General features: G+C 41.8%; 1 protein-coding gene across 2 annotated transcripts in view; it reads left to right on the top strand.

Moving 5' to 3' along the window:
* Window positions 1-20,220, top strand: part of ZDHHC5 (zinc finger DHHC-type palmitoyltransferase 5) — a 78,794-nt gene that overhangs the window by 19,179 nt on the left and 39,395 nt on the right. For both annotated transcript variants that reach the window (XM_053282229.1, XM_053282236.1), the window contains exon 2: window positions 4,585-5,990. In XM_053282229.1, coding sequence (XP_053138204.1) covers window positions 5,887-5,990 — 104 coding nt within the window. In that variant the 5' untranslated portion in view covers window positions 4,585-5,886. The remainder of the gene's footprint in view (window positions 1-4,584; window positions 5,991-20,220) is intronic.

The following is a 20,220-nucleotide window of genomic DNA, read 5'->3' as shown; positions in this document are numbered from 1 at the left end:
TAAAAAAGCACATCTGTTAACAACTTGGCTTATTGGATTTTGGAATTTGTTTTTGCTTTTTTATTCTTTTTCCTGTGCTTGCTCCCATGCTGGAGCCTTGTTAGAGGGCTTGCTTTCCAAGGGCCCTTGTGCCAACCACAAGGAAGATTTGCATATTCAAGAGCAGGAGGTCCTCCAGAGGCCTCGCTCTGATTCTCCTTGCTAGGAGTGCTCATTGCTTAACACCCCCGGCTGCCTTGGCTCCCCATTCTAGAGGAGAAAAAAGGCACACGAAAAGGACACTAAAAAGATGCACCATTTGGAGAAGGGCAGAAAAGACAGCGCCACAAGCCCTCCAGTGCACTGCGTCTCAGCAAGGGCTTCCTCATACAGGTGGCTTGCGAGGAGCACTCTCCTTGCTGCTTACAGCCCACATTGGAGGCTCCTGATTCACCACTACCAATCAGCAGTCTGAACATGCCCCCCTCCCCCGGCGGGTGGTTCAGAGCTCATTGTGATTATCCTGCCCACAGCTCCAGAAGCCTGAGCATTGTCTCTGCCACCTGGACAACCAAAAGCACCTACGGAGCCCTTAACATTGGCTCCACTTCTGGGACAGCCGCCCGCTGTACTAGAGGAACTGGCCTTGCAGTGGTCCCACTAATTATTTTCATCTCTGTGCGGAATGAATTTTGTTCTGGGCGACAGAATCAAGTTACTGTGTGCGCACATGCATTCAGAGGGGGGCCTTACTGATTCAACCTGAGCGGGATCTAAAATTAACTGAGCAGACATCAGAAAACTTGTGAGTGTGCGCATGCCTTAGAGGGAACACTAGGAACATAGGAAACTGCCATATACTGAGCCAGACCATTGGTCTATCTAGCTCAGTATTGTCTTCAGACTGGCAGCGGCTTCTCCAAGGTTGCAGGCAGGAATCTCTCTCAGCTCTATCTTGGAGAAGCCAGGGAGGGAACTTGAAACCTTCTGCTCTTCCCAGAGCAGCAGCATCCCCTGAGGGGAATAGCTTGCAGTGCTCACACATCAAGTCTCCCATTCATCTGCAACCAGGGCAGACCCTGCTTAGCTATGGGGACAAGTCATGCTTGCCACCACAAGACCAGCTCTCCTCTCCTCCGACTCCTCTCTTCCACCGTGTGGCACAATGCTCCCGTCCCAGCAATTCCTTCAGAGCTGGACCTGGTGACCTTTCTGTCTACACTGCAGCTGATCCCTCTTCTCACACCGGCATCAGAAAATCTACAGCCAGTGGTGCCCGCGGGTCTGAGTGAGTCAAATTTGGAAGTCATGAGGACACCAGGGTGGATTTGATTTAAATCAAACTGATTTAAATCACGATTTAAATCATGATTTAAATCACTAGCAGGGTGGATAAAAATAAAAAAAATCCGATTTAAATAAAAATCGGATTTTTTTGATTTAAATCGGATTTTTTTGATTTAAATCGGATTTTTTTTATTTTTATCCACCCTGCTAGTGATTTAAATCGTGATTTAAATCAGTTTGATTTAAATCAAATCCACCCTGTGAGGACCCCTTCCCGCCTGATGTTGCCAAATGGCTTCAGGGTTTTATTACCAGGTAATGTAGCGCTATCATTAAGGCTTTGTTCCCTACTCCAGTGACTCCACTTATTCCCCAGCCCAAGGTCCATGCTTCATCAAACCCTCCTCTACTCCCTCCTACTGTTCCTAGGGCTCCTGCTCGCCCTTCATAATCGTAGAATAGAACAATATCGGACCTCTGAAAAGTATACAGTGTACTGTGCTTGATTGGCCAGCAAACTCGCCTGACCTGACCCCATAGAGAATCTATGGGGCATTGCCAAGAGAAGGATGAGAGACATGAGACCAAACAATGCAGAATTGCTGAAGGCCGCTAATGAAGCATCCTGGTCTTCCATAATACCTCATCAGTGCCACAGGCTGATAGCATCCATGCCACACCGCATTGAGGCAGTAATTGCTGCAAAAGGGGCCCAAACCAAGTACTGAATACATATGCATGCTTATACTTTTCAGAGGTCCGATATTGTTCTATTTTTCAATCCTTGTCTTCTTAGTTCCATGTAATATTCTAATTTTCTGAGATTGTGGATTTGGGGTTTTCATGAGCTGTACGCCATGATCATCACAATTATAACAAATTAAGGCTTGACTTATCTCGCTTTGCATGTAATGCGTCTGTCTCATATATCAGTTTCACCTTTTAATTTGCATTACTGAAATTAATGGACTTTTGCATGATATTCTAATTTTCCGAGTTTCACCTGTATAAAGTGGCCTCCTTGGAGAGGCAAGCATTATAGAAAAAATCACCACAAATCACCTGTACTGTATAGGAGGTAGTGTATAGCAGGCCTCAAAGCAAAATCACCCTATAGTGGCCAGCACTTGCCATCTTTCAACACTTGGCACTTGTCCATCCTTCTGTTTCACATTTGAGGAAGAGTTTTAGTACTCAAATGTGTCAAATTTGTATCCCTCTTATTAGCCATAGCTTCCTTCTTGGGACAGTTTGGTTGATGGGTAAGTAGAGAAGTCATAACCGTATTACACAGAACACTCATAACCAAGATGTACACATAAGACTACATATGGTCTTTGGATTAGACGTGGATTTGGGGTACCAATATAATATTTGTTATAATAAATTACTGAGGTTATTGGAATGGATAAAAGAAGAATGTGGCCTCTTTATCCATCTGAGCAAGATGCTAGTAAACAAGATAACTAATAGAGATAGGAAAAGAAGCATTTATATCTTTTATATTTTAAATAGGTTTTTTTTTAAATTTGTTTGTTTTTGGTCTGCAGAGGAAAGCAGGATTAGCAAAAATTGCCCCCTCATGCAAACTGAACTGCCATCCACTTGCAATAGGGACAGTTAGGAAACAATCCCAAATATTATTTTTTTAAAAAGAGAGTACAGGAAAACCTTGGTATTTGCAGGGGTTCCGTTCCTGGCTAGTGCCGCAGATACTGAAACCGCGGAAATGTGGCAATGGAATCGCAGGGCTTAGGCTCTTATGTGGGAGAAATGGCCGAAAAATGCATTGTTTCTCCATTAAAAAAAAGAAAGAAATTGGTCCAAAAAATGGCCCCAAAACACAAAAAAAGGACAGCAAAGTGCCCTACAATGCTCCTTGGGTTCCTAGCAGCCCTTCAGTACCCCCAAGGACTGAAAATCTCATGTCTTGCCCCCCAAGAACTGAGCCATAAAATGTTTCCTGAAGTCAAATAGGCGGCCAGAAAGGACCATCCTCAGGCCATCCCCAACCTGAGGATATGCGGATTTACCCTCCCACCACCGCATTTACCGAGGTAGGGTGTCCATTACCTGACTGCGGATATGCGAAACCTCGGGTACTGAACCCACGATTAACGAGGTTACCTGTACTATGTTTCTTTTGTCAAAGAACAATCCAGCCTTTCAGTTAGTCCCCTTGACTAGGGCAAATAAGTTTCTTTACAGGAATGTAGCTTGTATGATCTATTTTTCAATAATACGTGGCATTCATACATACATAGATATGTACATGGGTAGACTGTATACTCCACAAAGCTGAAATAGGCCTTTTTGTTCTGCGTTCCAAAATTAATTATAATTGCTTTGTACAGTGTTGTATAGACTGGCCGCTTGTGAGTTGATGACTCTGAAACTCTGCCCCATCTAAGCTTCTTGATTGCCTGGTTGTATAGGCCCCGTATCTATTTTATGGAACAATAAATTCTGCTGGTCAAGCCTGAAAAGGTACATCAATTTTATTTTGTAGGGTGCAGCCGGAAAGCAGATTATTTGGATATATAGAAAGGAAAAATCTGATTGGAGGAAATGAGAAGAGGCTACAGTGGGAAATAGATCCAAAGCAGAGGGGAAGTTATGTAAACTGCTTTATGAACTTGATTGAAAAGTGATAGATAAATATTAATTGGGAAAGCCTTGGAAGATGAACAGCACAAAAACAGATATGGATGATTCTATAAATCTATCATTAAAGTAGATTTAAAGCAAAGACACTGTTTTTCAGGATATTTCCCAATGAAAATATTCTGTTACAGAACAACCTTTTTTCTAGTTCCTCTTTGCATGGGTAATTTTGTCCTTGACACTTTGACAACAGACAACTATATAATTCTCAGACCCAGATATTTTGTGGAGTTAATCTGCATTTTCTATTCAATCATAGCAATTTAGTGGACCTACCTTTTTAAATAGTAAAGTTTTGGCTCTATGCCTGGAAATAAATACAAATAATTTGATGTTTGAGCCTTGGTTTTAACAGTGAGTTGAAGGTACTCTAGAGGGAGGTTAATTCTTGTGTATGAAAACTCTTGTCTGTAGAGCTTATCCTAATATTTGTCCTAAGAATAAGTCTTAAAGACAGCATTATCCCAAGTTTGCAGATGTAAAAACTGAGTCATGGACACTATTAAGCAAGATTACAGGCACTCGGGAGTAGAAATCTAAATCTCTTGATTCTTAAACCTATGTTAAAGTTGTAATACTACACCATGCTTTCTCTTGAATATTCTTAAAATGTTATAAATGGGAAAAACTTACTCTTATCTTTTTCTTCCCTAGGTAAAGGGAACAGTGGAACATGACAAGTTCTAACCATCTTAAGACGTTCAAAGACAATATGGATGAATAAGGAGTAATCTTGTGTGAAGGGAGTGTGACAATGGAGCAGCCTGGAACAGACAAAGTACTCTAGGTCATGGGTGTGGAAGACTATCAGCTACTCTCTTTTCTTACTGCCAACTACATTTTCAGTTTTTAGGAAAACATCTGCAAACGGTGATCAAGTCTCCCTTATCTTCACCCTCCCCCCCCCGGGGGGTTTTCTAGAGACAACTGATTAAAAAAGCAATTTGAAATCTAATTGCTTGTTTAAAAAATTAAAATTTGACTTGTTGAAGGATTGTGGGCATTGTACACAAGGGAACAAAGAAGAAGACAAATGCAAGACCAGCTCTTCAGCATGCCCCCCACTCCCCCTTGAAAGAAAAGGATTTACAGCTCAACCTTGTACCAGCTGTTACCCGGATTTAGTGGTCAAGAGAGAAATAAACAAAATTAAACAACCACTGCCAGACAGGCAGCCCCCGTTCCTGGTGAAATCAGGGGAGAGTGCTTTTGCCTCAGGAGAGGACAGCATTGGGGGCAGGGGAATGATGTATGCAAGATGGGCAGATTTGCTAGCAGGGTAACCTTCCCCTGAGCAGTAACCAGAATGCATTGCTTTATTCTAAGAGCAGATTAAAAAGAGAAAGGAGAAACTTTACTGTAGAATCTGTCTTGGAAATTACTGTGAGCTTATTGAAAAACCAAACCTAGTGGAGACTGTATCCTTATCACCTCATTCAAGTGCTCACCTGGCTCATCCTGCCCTCTTACATGAAAAACTCTAGCTGTTTAATTTGCCACATTTCTCAATTCTGTGTTGCTGTAAGGAGACTACAATCTCTATAAGCTTCTTGAAACGTCAAGTTTTCTTCCAGAGCTTTCCAGCACAAGAAACTGCATTATTTCTGCCAGCTGTTGTGAATCACTAGCATTTTAAACTAAAGTACAAGCCCTCTATTTTATATTTTTAAATTTCCTTGGCCCACATGTCTTGAATTGATACAGAATTTTCTTATTTTTGACACTTATTTCAGTTATGAATACTACTCTGAATCATTCTCTTACTGATGTCAGTTCCATCTGGATCACACTATAAATCGATCTGGCTCTACGATAGCTTCAAAAACTTGGATAAATTTCTCCCTTTCATATAGTTGCTTCCCTTTTTGAAGGCCCCTCTCCCCATTTTCTTGTCCTTCCTGACTCCAGTTGGGCCTGGGCTATGCTGCAGGGCGGATCATCCACCAGAGCTCCAACATGCCAGCAGCATCTGGAAGGAGATTCAAACCCAGCAAGTATGTCCCAGTATCAGCTGCTGCAATCTTCCTAGTAGGAGCCACGACTCTGTTCTTCGCTTTTACGTGAGTCAAGAAAATAACTAGTCTTTGGAGATGGGAAGTGTGGATTGGGCTAGCAATAATTCCTGTACAAGGGAAGGTTGTGCTAAGAAAATCAAATACTGCTGAATGTAAAAACTAGCTATGCACTTCTTTCTGAAGAGTTTTCAGAGGTGGTATTCTGGTCAAAGCAAGACTGAGAAACTGAATAATTATTTCACAAAACCATGCAAAGGGAAGAACTTAGGATTCTAAAATCATAGTGAAGGAATTTGATCTAATTGTAAAGCATAATTTCATCTGTACAAAACCCACTGTGTTGGAGACTGTTTTTTCATTTGCAGGCATGTTGCGTTTAAGGCATTAGTCTTTCTCACTTACGATGGACAAGATTTGCTTCAATTTTGTGGTTTCATTCCTGCAGCTCTTCAGATAGCAATCCCTTGGAAAGAAGTAGTTTTCATAAAAAGAGCATCTTGATTGAAATACATGTCCAGTATAGAATCTATTTCACTTTGCAGGGAGGGATGAGAGCCACAAGGTTGAGCACTAGCACTGAGCTGACCCGATGATGGTGACTGTAAGTCTATCTATAATTCAGAGTAGTGGTGCAAAATGGATAGGACTGTTTACTCCTGCTGTTTACTTGCCACAGTCAAAAGGAAAGCTGTCAAACACTGGGGGGCTATTAGTAAGAATAATAATCACAGAACTTCTGAATGCAGAGTAGTTTGCATATCTATTAAACTAGAGTGGACTTGAAAGCTGTAAGATAGTAGAACCTAAGAAGCTTGTCAGATTCCTGCTGTAAATATTTTGTTTTGAGTTCGAGATGGCATTTTTTGCTACCACATCCTGAATCTGTGATATTTAAGAAGGGAATTTAATACAGGTAGTGCAAGGTAAATTTCAAACAAATTTGTTGTTGAGCACATGTGCATTGGGGGCTTTGTATTCCTACCTAGCATGCTAGATAGTATATGTTTGTCATGTAAGGAATGTGGGGAAGAGTAGAATATTTTCTCTTTTGGGGGACGGAGCTAGCTAAGCATTGTTTAACTCTATTATATTGCAGTCAAGGAAATAAGCACAAATGTCATCGTCACATGAGTTAAACTAAAATGTTGACTGTGTCATGCACAAACCTGAAGGAATCATTTCATAACATTTCTGGTTGAGACATGATCACTTCACCCTCAATGATCACCAAATACATTCTGTTCATCCACTTTGGGGCTAAAAAAGTACCTCAAGTTGAGGAAACGTAAACAGGGAGGGTTTGTATTAAGCATGACATCAGTTGCATTGTAAAAAAAAGCCCACTTTACTATTCATATTTTTCTGTGGAGTAGTAGAATAGAATTGGGATTAACAGTCCCCCATAGGGTTGATTTCACTACAACAAAAACTGTTTTGGTGGTACAGTATAATGTGCCCCATTCTTAAAATATGCAAAAGCATAACAAGAACATTGCAAAACAAATCATTCACTGTAACTAAGTTAATGTAACTTGCATATCTAAAACACAAATCTTTCACTTCACTACTGCAGGACTTGAGCATATAAATAGTTGATAAAAAGTACAGTGCTGTTGTGATTTCTGGGCACTTCTGTGTGTACACAGATGATATCTCGCCGCCTTCTTCAGATACAATCAGGTCACCAAACCCCTCAAAATCTGATTCAGAAACATTCCCCAAGAACGTACTGGCAAGTTCTTCTCTAGAAAGCTGTTCCTCCATGCTCTTTTTGCTTGGCAGAAGCCAAATATAAATGCAAAAAGCAACGAGCTCACCTGTAGTTATCTCTGACTTCCAGGGAAATTTTGGTTTTGGTTTTCTTTTTAAATAAGCGTCAGCATGCCCTTACCAATGCATTTTCATCAGATAGTTTCTGTTTCTCTAACTTACATGGCTTCAGTGACCTGCTGAAGGCTTGATAGCTGAAACCAAGCCTCCTCCAGGCACTCTGCCTGGAGATAATATTTATGTAAACAAGTTGCAAGGGGTCACCTGAATGGTTCCTGATTGAGAGGCGTCATTAAATTGGACTGCCTGTTGAGATGTGGCTGCAAGTTTGCAAGCATTTAGGGTCAAAATAACTCCCCAAAACTGAGTAAGTATTGCTCAATGTGAACTCTGCAAATAGCTGTGATGAAAACCCTTTTGACTATTCACAAAGAAGGTTCTAAGTATTAAAAATGTTACTTCAGATGTGTAAAAGGAGCATACTTCCGTCTTTTGAGTATTTATGCTCCAAACCAATTGTGGTTTGCACACACAAATGACAAAAATTAAATAGACAAAGGGCTATATTTTCAGGACAACATTATTCTTTCTTACAATAACTAGAATGAACAGATTCTGATCTCAACATCTATAGGAATACAGAATAATGCATATTAAACATTTGGGGGGATATTTTAACCTCTAGCACATAAAGTGTTTTGTTCCCCATGCAATGCATTAGGGATAGAATATACTTCAAAATCTGTTAAAGTATAAACTGCAGTTTTAAAAAGTACTACAGAGAAGTTGGGAATGAAACCCTTTAGGGCAGGGATCCTCAATGCCCCAGATGTTCTTGGACTTCAACTCCCATAATCCCCAGGCCCAGTGGCCTTTGGCTGGGGAATTTGGGAGTTGAAGTCCAAGAACATCTGGGGGCCCAACGTTGAAGATCCCTGCTTTAGGGCACTTAACTTCATTCAGTTTGAACCTCGTCTGGAACATGCAGTTGCAGAAGATTAAAAGATCCCCCCCCCCATTCTCAAACATGATACAGTCTACCCTAATGCCTTTTGAGTGTTAATGTGAACTTATGGTGATGTCGCTTTCCATTGTAGTGGTTTATAGGGACAAAGAGTCACATGGGAACATAGAAAGCTGCCACCATTGGTCCATCTAGCTCAGTATTGTCTACACAGACTGGCAGTGGCTTCTCCAAGGATGCTGGCAGGAATCTCTCAGCCCTATCTTGGAGATGCCAGGGAGGGAACTTGGAACCTAGGTGCTCTTCCCAGAACAGCTCCATCCCCGGAGGGGAATATCTTACAGTGCTCACATGTTTAGTCTCCCATTCATATGCAACCAAGGTGGACCCTGCTTAGCTAAGGGGATGAGTCAGGCTTGCTGTCACAAGACCAGCTGTCCTCCCACACCAACCTGCAATGCAAGGTAAATGAACGATCTAGGCGCACACAAGCACTGCTGTCTGTAAGATTGGGAGGTTTCATTTGGTTGTTTGGAGCTTTATCTCTGCCCCACCTAGTTTTGTTTGTGGTCACAAGTACCAATGCTGAACTGGAGTGCAATGATGATTATTCTTGCCCTTGTGACAAATGGGGCCTTAGTTTTTCTTCAGATATCAGAATAGGGGGAGTCATTGTTACGTGAGTGGTGCAAACGTCTAATGTGTAAATGAGAGCCTCTTATACTAGATTATTTTTAACAATACCAGTTGTAAATGCATCAATATATCAAGATGCACTTGTGAATTGCTGTCCGTTATTTGAGGCAGGACCATAGCTTGGTGGAAGAACATTTTATTTTCGTGCAGGAGGTCTCTAGTTCATAAGAACAGCCCTGCTGGATCAGGCCCAAGGCCCATCTAGTCCAGCATCCCGTTTCGCACAGTGGCCCACCAGATGCTGCTGAAAGCCACAGACAGGAGTTGAGGGCATGCCCTCTCTCCTGCTGTTACTCCCCCGCAATTGGTACCCAGAGGCACCCCGCCCCCAAGGCTGGAGGTGGCCTAGAGCCCTCCGACTAGTAGCCGTCAATAGACTTCTCCTCCATGAAATTATCCAAACCCCTCTTAAAGCCATCCAGGTTGTTGACTGTGACTACATCTTGTGGCAGAGAATTCCACAAGTTGATTATGCGTTGTGTGAAAAAGTACTTCCGTTTGTTGGTCCTAAATTTCCTGGCAATCAATTTCATGGGATGACCCCTGGTTCTAGTGTTCTGGGAGAAGGAGAAGAATTTCTCTCTATCCACTTTCTCCACACCATGCCTGATTTTATAGACCTCTATCATGTCTCCCCACAGTCGTCTTTTTTCTAAACTAAATAACCCCAGGTATTGTAGCCTTGCCTCATAAGAAAGGTGCTCTAGGCCCCTGATCATCTTGGTTGCACTCTTCTGCACCTTTTCCAGTTCTACAATGTCCTTTTTTAGATGTGGTGACCAGAATTGTACGCAGTACTCCAAGTGTGGCTGCACCATAGTTTTGTATAAGGGCATTATAATATTAACAGTTTTATTTTCAATCCCCTTCCTAATAATCCCTAGCATGGAATTGTCCTTTTTAACAGCTGCTGCACATTGAGTCGACACTTTCAACGAGCTGTCCACCACAACCCCAAGATCCCTGTCCTGGTCAGTCACTGACAGCTCAGATCCCATCAATGTATACTTGAATTTGGGGTTCTTCGTCCCAATGTGCATCACTTTACACTTGCCAACACTGAACCGTATTTGCCACTTTGTTGCCCACTCACCCAGTTTGGAGAGAACCTTTTGGAGCTCTTCACAATCAGTTATGGATTTCACTACCCGAAAGAGTTTGAGATTGAGATTGATTGTTCAATCTTTGGCATCTCCTAGGTAAGGATGGGGAATGCCTGTCAAACTCTAGAGTGCTTGGCCAATTAGTAGAGAAAATAGCAGAGAAAATACTGAGTTAGAAGGGCCAATGGTCTGACTCCATATATGGCAGTGTCCTGTGAAATTGGGGTAATGTGACTGTATGTTTGACAGAGTATATTTTGAATGAAATTTGATGGCACTGTTGTGCTTGCATTAAAGCTATTGAAGACAAAAGAATGCTAGGAAATGGTCTTTGTGAAACTGATGAAGTAACCTCTAATTACTTTTGTGGGTAACTAGGCCAGAATTTCTTAGAGTTATATTACATGATACCTAGGATTATGCTAGGTGAACAGTAAGCTGGGCCATGAATGTTCTGTTTGCTGCGTAGCACTGGACCTGACTTCCTGAAAGCATGCAGGGGGAGGGGGTGGGCAATGGGGAAGCTGTACTAATTGCAAGTAGCTTCCAAGAGTGTAGCCTAACCCACCCTGCCTTACGATGCTGCATAACACGCTATAAACAGTGCTATGGCAAAGATTCATATAGCCCCATATATACTGTGTGGCATAACCTTGGGGATGGCTGGGCTCTGTACTAAAGTTAGCATCTTGTAGCAGTAAAGGTATCATAGTTACGGCGCACAGGTGCATGGGAATGGCCAGGGCGAGCATGGCCAGAATATTCCCTGTCTGTCTTGGGTATACTGCTTCTGAAAATGGAGGTTTATTTTGGTGGTTGTTGTTGTTATTATTACATTTATATCCTGCTCTTCCTCCAAGGAGCTCAGAGCGGTTTACTACATACTTTGAGTTTCTCTTTCACAACAACCCTGTGAAGTAGGTTAGGCTGAGATAGAAGTGACTGGCCCAGAGTCACCCAGCTAGTTTTCATGGCTGAATGGGGATTTGAACTTGAGTCTCCCCGGTTCTAGTCCAGCACTCTAACCACTACACCACGCTGGCTCTGGTTAACAGGCTATTGAAGTAGGGAAAGAGACTAATCTTTCTGTCTCCACACCGTTGACATTTTATACACTTGCATATCCTCTGTCTTAACTTAAGCCTTTTAATAAAGAGAAGATGTACTAATCTTCTGAACAGCTTAGTTAACCTTTTCGATACTCTTTCCAGCTCGTCAATATCCTTTTTGAGAGTCGGACTAGAATTACATACAGTTCTCTAAATGTGGTTGAATCAAAGACTTACATAATGGCATTATGAACAGGTTATAATGTTTATTGAAATAGCTTTTAAAAATACTGTCGTTCTGAGTGCTAGTATTGTATGTTGTATATAGGGAGCTTCAGTTCATAGAAAAGAAGCTTCACTCAGGCCTTGACACACTTTCTTTGGATCTAGGAACCAGCTCAAATTTAGGAGCCAGACAATGGACAGAATTACCAGACTTAGTGATGGGCATTGTGAAGAGGGAAGGTAAATGGGCTTCGCTATCCAGTTTCTAAGTAAATTACTTAGAACATAAACAGGGTTATCTGGGACAAATAAAGATTTTATTAAATAATTCTGTGAATATCCTTGTCTAGGCACCATGGTTCCCTGGCGCTTGAGATTTGTCCCTGGCTTAACTGCAGGATAAATCATAGCAATGAAGAGGAATTTTTAAGGCTGTTTCACAAACTAGTTTAATAGGTACATGTTTACAAAACCACATAGTGTACCCCCAAAACTAATTTGATGCTTTTCTTCACTCTGAGTGTACCACAATAACATACTATGGGGAGCTTCAGTTCTGTCTAGTATCTCTAATAATGTGTATGAGATGGAAAAGATGTTTCTGCATTTCAAACACCAGTTCTGCTGGTCTAACATTTATCAATGTGCATTCAAAGCAGCATGTATTGTGAAAGATGTAACACTCAAATAAGAACATACTTCCAGTCTGCAGTATAGGATTTAAACTTGTGCAGCATAGTCATTCTGTGATCAGTTGGTTGAACTGGCTTGTTCAGAATGGAGACTTCAGAGCAGAGCCATTTAATTGTAGATCAGCTGAATTTGGCTAATGTATTTTACAATATCAGATTAAAACTGAAGCATCATATTACATAACCGAAGCATTCAAGTGCCATTTGACTATTTAGGGTGGGAGTGGGCAGTGTTATCTCCTTACCCAAGGATATGTCAACATCTTTAATGTCTGAAATCTGTCACTCTTTGAAAGATACAGGTGTGCTTTTAGATGCATTATCAAAGTTTAAAGATTTGTTAAAATGTCACATCTGAAATACACTCCTAAATCTTTCTCCATCCCCTCCAGCTCAGAAAGATGATCAAAACACTGAAAACATCTTGGGGGGAAAGACAGTTCATACATGTTTACCACTGGATGACTGTAGCCTCACGTAGTGACTTGGATATATAAAACAAGGAACCATATGTCAAAATAGAAGGCTCATATCACCTCAAATGCAATGTTTCAGTAAAGTCAGTTCACACATTCACTTTTGATCAATCAAGTGATGCACTTGCATGTATGAACTGACCCAAAATTAACTTTACATTTCCTCTCAGCATGACTCCTCACATTTCTGGAGGACACTAGAATGCTCTCACACCTATATACCTATTTGAAGGTCTGTGAAAATGCACTATACATGCCCATTTCAGAGAGAAGCATGTTGAGAAATACTTTACTAATACATATTCTTGAAATTCTGACATAGAAATAGGCTTTCTTGTCCAACATAAGCTCCCTTTTGGTCTGAAGAACCACTGTTACATAGAATTTTTAGGTTATCCCACACTGTACAGCAATAAAAGAAAAATAACTTGGTTTAAGCTGAATCGCCTGACATGATGCCTCTTCTGATTAAGTTCATAAATTAAATGGACTTCTTGGCCTGATAATACAATTCCTAGGCCAAGGGTCTGATGAACCAGTAGAGAGTACTGGTGAATGGTAGCCAGTGAATGGTAAAGATGTTTTATACGATAAACACAGGTCAAATATGGAACTTCTAAAGATAAGCACATACTCAGAGGAACAGTCTTGAGTCAGCTTCTCACATTCACAATGCACAAAAATGTCAGAAGCTACATAAAAGTTGTGGTCATTCAGTTAAGTCTTCTACTTTCACTTGCCCGAGACCATGTGATTATGTGCATTGACTTTACCAGAAACAAATGCTTTATAGTGAGTGCCATTGGACCAGTTCTTATAAGGAATCCTTATAAGTAGAGAAGCTTGCCTCTGAACAATCCACTGGATGATGTTTGAAACCAGGACTGGTTTGAATTGCCCTCACTTATCTAAAGGTTGAAGCAGCAAAATTAGACTATGCATACAATAAGTTTCACTTGACTGCAGCTCAAAATGCACCAGATGTTACACAAGCAGAACAAAAAACCAATGTAAATGATTAAACTGTGGTAGAAAAGATTTGATATCTTGTTTACATTGGTGTACTACCAATATATCAAATATGACTGGAATGGCCATGGTAACATCTTTCATAGTAACATACTTACATGGTATGGTGCGTTTCTGCCAACTATTGTGGGTAGATCTGTGGCCAGACTGTCACAGTACAAATTTGGCTGAACGTTACTCAGCAGCACATGCACGTGTGTTTGGCTTGCAGCAGGGATAACCTTGCAAGTAGTTAAATGTTGAACTCTTGAATATGTGTTTGTTTTTTGGCTAAGCTGGTGTCCCAGCCCAGTTTCAGATTAGAGAGCCCTCTAGGCTCTGTGTCCCAAAATGCAACTCATTATATTTGGCAAGCAATAACAGTTGCATTTCCTAGATACTGGTTACCTATGCTGAAAAAATAAGACTCAACATATCTTGAGCATTAAACAGTGCTTGAAGTTGTTTCTCTAGAGAATCCAGGAAAGATTTGTTACCCATCTCATTTCTTCAGCAGACAAATCTCTTTGGTATGTATAACCTGATGCTATCACCTAGGACAACCTTGTAAGTACAGACTCGAAATGTAGCAGTCCACCAAACAAACAAAACTGTACTCATGCTTCAGTGGGAGGGAGCCTTAGCTTGTTAGTGCAGCTTCTATCTGTCTCTGGCTGCACCCCTGTGTGTAGCAAGAGATTCAACAGCTTCTGAAGCATTGATAGTGGTCCTAGTAGCTAGCTGCTTGCCAGTTGTCATATTTTCTGCTCTAAAAATATGCAGGGGATAACTGCAATGTAATGTGAGGTTACTTCTTGCCTCATTCTAGAATTAAAAAGTTGGTGGCTGGTAGCAGCCAGCCTTCATTCTATCAGCACTTCTGAATCTGCCTCTGCCCACAAGATGCATGGTGAAAAACAGTACCTTGACATTATTTTGGGTAGCAGTGGCAACAGTGACTTGACATTATTTTGGGTAGCAGTGGCAACTTGACACTTTCATGTATGAAAGACAAGACTGATCCTAGTTCACAAGTGCTAGGATTTTCTCATTTAGCTTTCTAGCGCAATGAATTTTCCTTATCAGATAAACTGAAGACTGATTAGTGCCAGGGTTCTCAAACTGTGGGTCAGGGACCTCCAAGATGTCCCAAACAACTTAGAGGGTCAGGAATAGGGAGGGCATGGACTTTACCTGACATCTCCAAGGTTGGTGTGGAGAGAGTTGGACCATGAGAGGCAAATGGAGACGGAAGCTTTCAACCACTTGGCTCCACTGCTCCTACTGCTGAGGGGAGATACAGCAGTGGAGCTTCTTTGGTTGCCAAGCCAGGGAAGTGCTCTGCTAGACTGGAAATGCACTTTCCTCAGCAACATGTTTCTGGTCTATCCTTCATTAGTCAACATGTCAGCTGGTAACTTTAATCATGGGGAGGTTGTCATGTAGCTTTATATGACAACCATTTTTAGGGGGTCACAATATCAAAGTTTGGGAACCCTGGGTTAGTGTCAATTGTGATGTGTCTTTGCAGAAATTTGGACACCACAAGACATGCTGACTGCAAATTACCACATTCATTTTTGGAATATTGTGCTTAAGCTGCTATTGCAAACTGCTTTTGTTTTTCTTAGATAAAAGCAGGGTAAACATTTCTAAATTACATTTTAGATAAGGTAGGTGGGATTACCTTGAGTCCAGGTGAGATCATTAATTTTTGGATTGGTTCCTCTTTCATTGTGGGTTCTCTGACCTAGAAAACGTTGCATTCAAGAAATGTTGATATACTTCTAGTTCTGCATTCCAGTCAAGATAGCTTTGAATCCTTGCAATGCTTGCTGTTCTAGATATAAAGTTCACTGCCTACAGAAAGGTCTTTGGCAACTTTACATTCAATAATCTGTGTCTGAGATGGGTGATTGTAAACTTCCCATGGTGTGAATTAATAGTTAGGAAAGTTGGTGCTGGAAGTTAAACACTGGATACAGCACTTGCTATATCTATCTGCAGCAGAGAGAGAAAGCCCTTGTTTTGCTAAAACATTTCTAAATGGTGATTATATTATAACTTATGAAGCTGTTTCCACCAGTTCGAGACTCTAGTCAAGGAGAAGGAAGTGAGATCAGCCCCTGGAATTGGTACTTTGGTTCTCTCTGAGGCTCAGAGAGAATATGGTCCAATTTTGTGTGTCTCAGAGCCTTCCTCTGGGTTCTGCAAGGAATGTTTTTTATTATGTAGTCCCTCTGACAGCCTTCTTAGTGCTATTGCATACATGTGGGCTTTGGGGCTTGTTGTCTTGACCTTGATTTCCCAAATTGCCTCAGACAACTTTTAAACACCTTGTCAAAGGGTGTGGGAGTCTTCTTCAGAGGGGAGGGACTACATGGAGCTGGCTGTGTGGAACTTGATAACTTAACAGTATGTCTGCAGCAATCGTTTTTAAACTGTTGTGGAATCTGTAAACCTACCAGGGCTCCTCGAAGGGATCAGGGATGGTGAGCAAGCTTCCGTTTAAAAAAGGAAGAAGTGCACTATACATTTCCCTCTGAAATGAACAGCTATGGGATGTGTTAAATGTGTTCTAAAGAGTGTTCTTAATTTATGAAGGGTAATGGTGACTCTGTAAAATCTGTGTAATCTAGAACATGTCCTAGAAATGTGTGCAGTGGCTCCATGGCAGAACAGTAGGATTCCTTGCTAAACTCGTTTAATGTGGACAGCTTGAAAACTACTGCTGCATGGATGTAGTCTGTTCTAGATCAAGTACTGTATCATCTTCCAGGAAAAGGGCTAATTCTTGTTTAACAGGTAGCTCAGAAGTTTCTCTATCTTGTAGTGATCTATGCTGGTTTGTGTGCATTTTTGTACAGTGTCCACTATTTCTAATGTAAATAGATGTCCAGGCCCCAGTTATAAGAGCCTCACTGGAAGAATATTCCTGCTTTTTCTTCAGCAGTTCAACTTCCATCTAGCATATACGCGTCACTATTTTTGTTGCCTTTATGCTTTTCTCAAGTACTTCACAACCATCTTCTACTCCCATTCCTAACTCTTCTCTTCTCCACCCCTTGCTTATATTCAGCTGTACTAGAGTGATCTTCTGACAGGACAGGCAGGAGTGGGAATGTCGGTGCTCTGGAAATTCTAACATGTAATTTTCCAGTTACTGGCATCCATGCAATTGAAAGGATCTTTCCCTATCTCAATGTATGTTAGTCCAGCCCTCCTCAAATTTTTGGGACTCTTAAGAGCCAGACTGCCCTCTGCCATGGCAGGGCAGAAAAAGATGAAGATATAACTGTAATTGTTTGTCCCTACCCTCTACCCCTGCCTGCACCAGTTGCCAGGGTCTCACATCTCACTGCTGCTGCTGTACCTCTCACCTGGGTCCCACATCACCCTAAAGATGACCCTGTTGGCAATCTACCACTTGCCCCAGCAACATCCATGGGGCAGTTAACCAAAGCAACCAGGAGGAGGAGGGAGCAACCTGCCTCTGCCTTAATTGCTCACTCCTCTGCCTGGTTGCTTCCATCTATTGCCTGACTCTGGTACCATGACAAGCTGGTGCCTGAGGATTGTTGAGCCCTGTGTTAGGTGTTTTAGAGTTGTGAAGACTGAAGGGGGAGATACCACTGTCTTCCAAGACATGATGTAGAAAAACCGGGCATGTTGGGAAAGAAATGATATTCTTCTATCAGAATGAAAGAGTTCCGTGGTGCTTTTAAAATACTGATTGTTAGTTTGCACTGCTGCAAATCTTAAATTCAAAGGCAGTCATGCTAATTATTTTAGCATTAGTACTGTTTGACGGGATTACTAAACAAGCAATACCCTAGGACTTGGTTCTGGAAAGGTAGTTTCTAATGTTACAGAATACAGGCTGGATAATATGGCCCAATCTGGGAGTTTGCCAAGCATATTACTTGGTACAACATGGCATCTGACTCTTCTTGCTTGGCTCAAATTCCTTGTCTGCCAGAAAGTGCAAGGTTTACATGAATTGAAGCAAGCTTCTCAACTCTCATGTTAAAGTGTATTTTCAAACATGTATCTGTTTTACTTTATTCAGAAGATGAGGAATTTGAGGTAAATGAGAAACAAGAGGAGTCTGAGACTGTTTTTATAAAGGCCATACTATCATGGGGCAGGAGTAATGTACTTTGCAAACTCCCGCATTGAGCCATGTTATACAAATGAGTTCTGTATTCTGCAACATTAGATAGTAATTTTCCAGCATCAAGTATGGTCTATTTAGTAATCCAGACAATGTAATGATGCTAAAATTAACTGCCTTTGAAGCTAAGAGATTCACAGCAGAGCAGATTGAAGCCTGTGAACTATAAAGGTTCAGAATTGGAAGCTGTGGATTTTTCAGACACTGATTCTGGTTAGAAGGAACTCCTGTTTATGATAGTATTCCTAAGGGGAAACTTATTTATTGAGATGGGGCAGGCTATGAATTTTTTAAAGCTAATCTTACCTAGTTGGAAGTGAAATTGAGGATCCAAGACCAATTATTTAGGGAAGCTCAGTGGTTGTGCTGAGGCTGCTTTGGCCAGAGCAGCCGGAACTGGGCCTGTCTCAGTTCTTATTGGACCCATTAGATGTAACAGGATGCACTTGAGTTGATGTCTTGTAATGGACAGAAAGAAGGTGATCTGTGGGTCGAGAGCCAAATGAGACTCCCTTGTCATGGACAGGTCATTCATTACCTGGTGATTTTTGGACTAACGGCTGCCCATTCCTTCTGCAGAGATGGGGGGCCAATTCAGATGGTCCAGCCCTGGAGGCTTATGAATTCTGATAGATTCCTGATGTCTTGGTGGGGAGAGGGGGTGTTCCCTGCTGGTATGGGTGGTGGTTCTGCTGATCTTCTTGTCTCCCTCTGGAACAAAGAGATGACCAGGGCTATTAATGCAATCAGTCCTAGATGTTCTTAGCCAAATTGTAGAACCTAGATGGTCTGACTTTTTTTTTCTGGGGACCTACAGGCAATGAGATGGTCTTACTGACTGTGCAAATGGAGGAAAATTCAATCAATCAGACCAAACACAGGCTAGAGCTTGGTTTAGACCCTATTCTGTGACAGTGATGGCAATGAAGTAGTCGTACTTCACCGCCAGCATTGCATCTGCTCAATGTTCTTTAGTAGAACTATTCAGTAGTTTGGGACCTTTTGCAGTCTGGTCTAGAGATGCAGGCTGGGGAATACTTGGTTCCTTGATAATGGTATCTCCCCGCAACAAGGTATCAGGAATCTATCAGAATTCATAAGCCTCCAGCAGTGTTTCCTCTAAGGTGTGCACATGTGCGCATACTCAAATTCATGCTTAGCTGTGGGGTGGAAACTGTGTTGTCATCCTGATGGATTAGATGAACTGGAAAATATAGGGACAGACAGTACAATCCTGTTGATTCTCCTGGATACCTCATCTACTTTTGATACAATTGACTGTGGTATCCTTTGCTGGGGTGGGGCTTATAGACATGATTTTAGAGTAGCTCTAGGCCTTTCTGGCAGTTAGCATCCAGAATATGGTGTTTGGACTTTAGCCCTGCCCCGTGACCTTTTGAGTAATGGGGTGTAACAGGGCTGTATTCCGTCCTTCATGCTGTTTAATATCTACATGCTGCTTCTTAGAGTTCATCTAGAATTTTGAGTTGTCAGTATGTGAATGGCACCCAGGTTATTGCACTCCCATTTCTATCAACTGCTCCCAGGAAGGGTGGTGGAAACCCTGAATCAATAGCTGGAGGCAGTTGTGGTTTGGATGAAGGCAAAGAAGCTGACACTTAATCCAGACAAGATGGAGATGTGCTGGTTAAAAACTCGCTGTTCTCGGCTGGTATAGGAGGTAACCCAATGTGGAATTAGATCCCTCCACATGCTCCAGAAGGCAGGAAGTAGAAATACTCGAAGATCCTTAATCCAGTGCATGTGGGCGGATCTCCTCAGTTCTACTTCCTGCCTTAGCACCAGAGGCCATGTTTGCCTAGCTGTCTCCGTTTTCTCTGGTTCTTTCATCTATTTGTCTTCCCTGTCTCTCATAAGAACGGCCCTGCTGGATCAGGCCCAAGGCCCATCTAGTCCAGCATTCTGTTTCACACTGCGGCCCACCAGATGCTGCTGGAAGCCACAGGCAGAAGTTGAGAGCATGCCCCCTCCCCTGCTGTTACTCCTCTGTAACTGAGTCCTTTGAGGCTGGAGATGGCCTATAGCCCTCTGACTAGTAGCCGTTGATAGGCCTCTCCTCCATGAAGTTATCCAAACCCTTCTTAAAGCCATCCAAGT

The sequence above is a fragment of the Hemicordylus capensis genome, chromosome 1 (assembly GCF_027244095.1).
Source record: "Hemicordylus capensis ecotype Gifberg chromosome 1, rHemCap1.1.pri, whole genome shotgun sequence".
In the NCBI taxonomy this organism is placed as follows: Eukaryota; Metazoa; Chordata; class Lepidosauria; order Squamata; family Cordylidae; genus Hemicordylus; species Hemicordylus capensis.
This window is presented reverse-complemented; position numbering and strand designations above follow the sequence as displayed.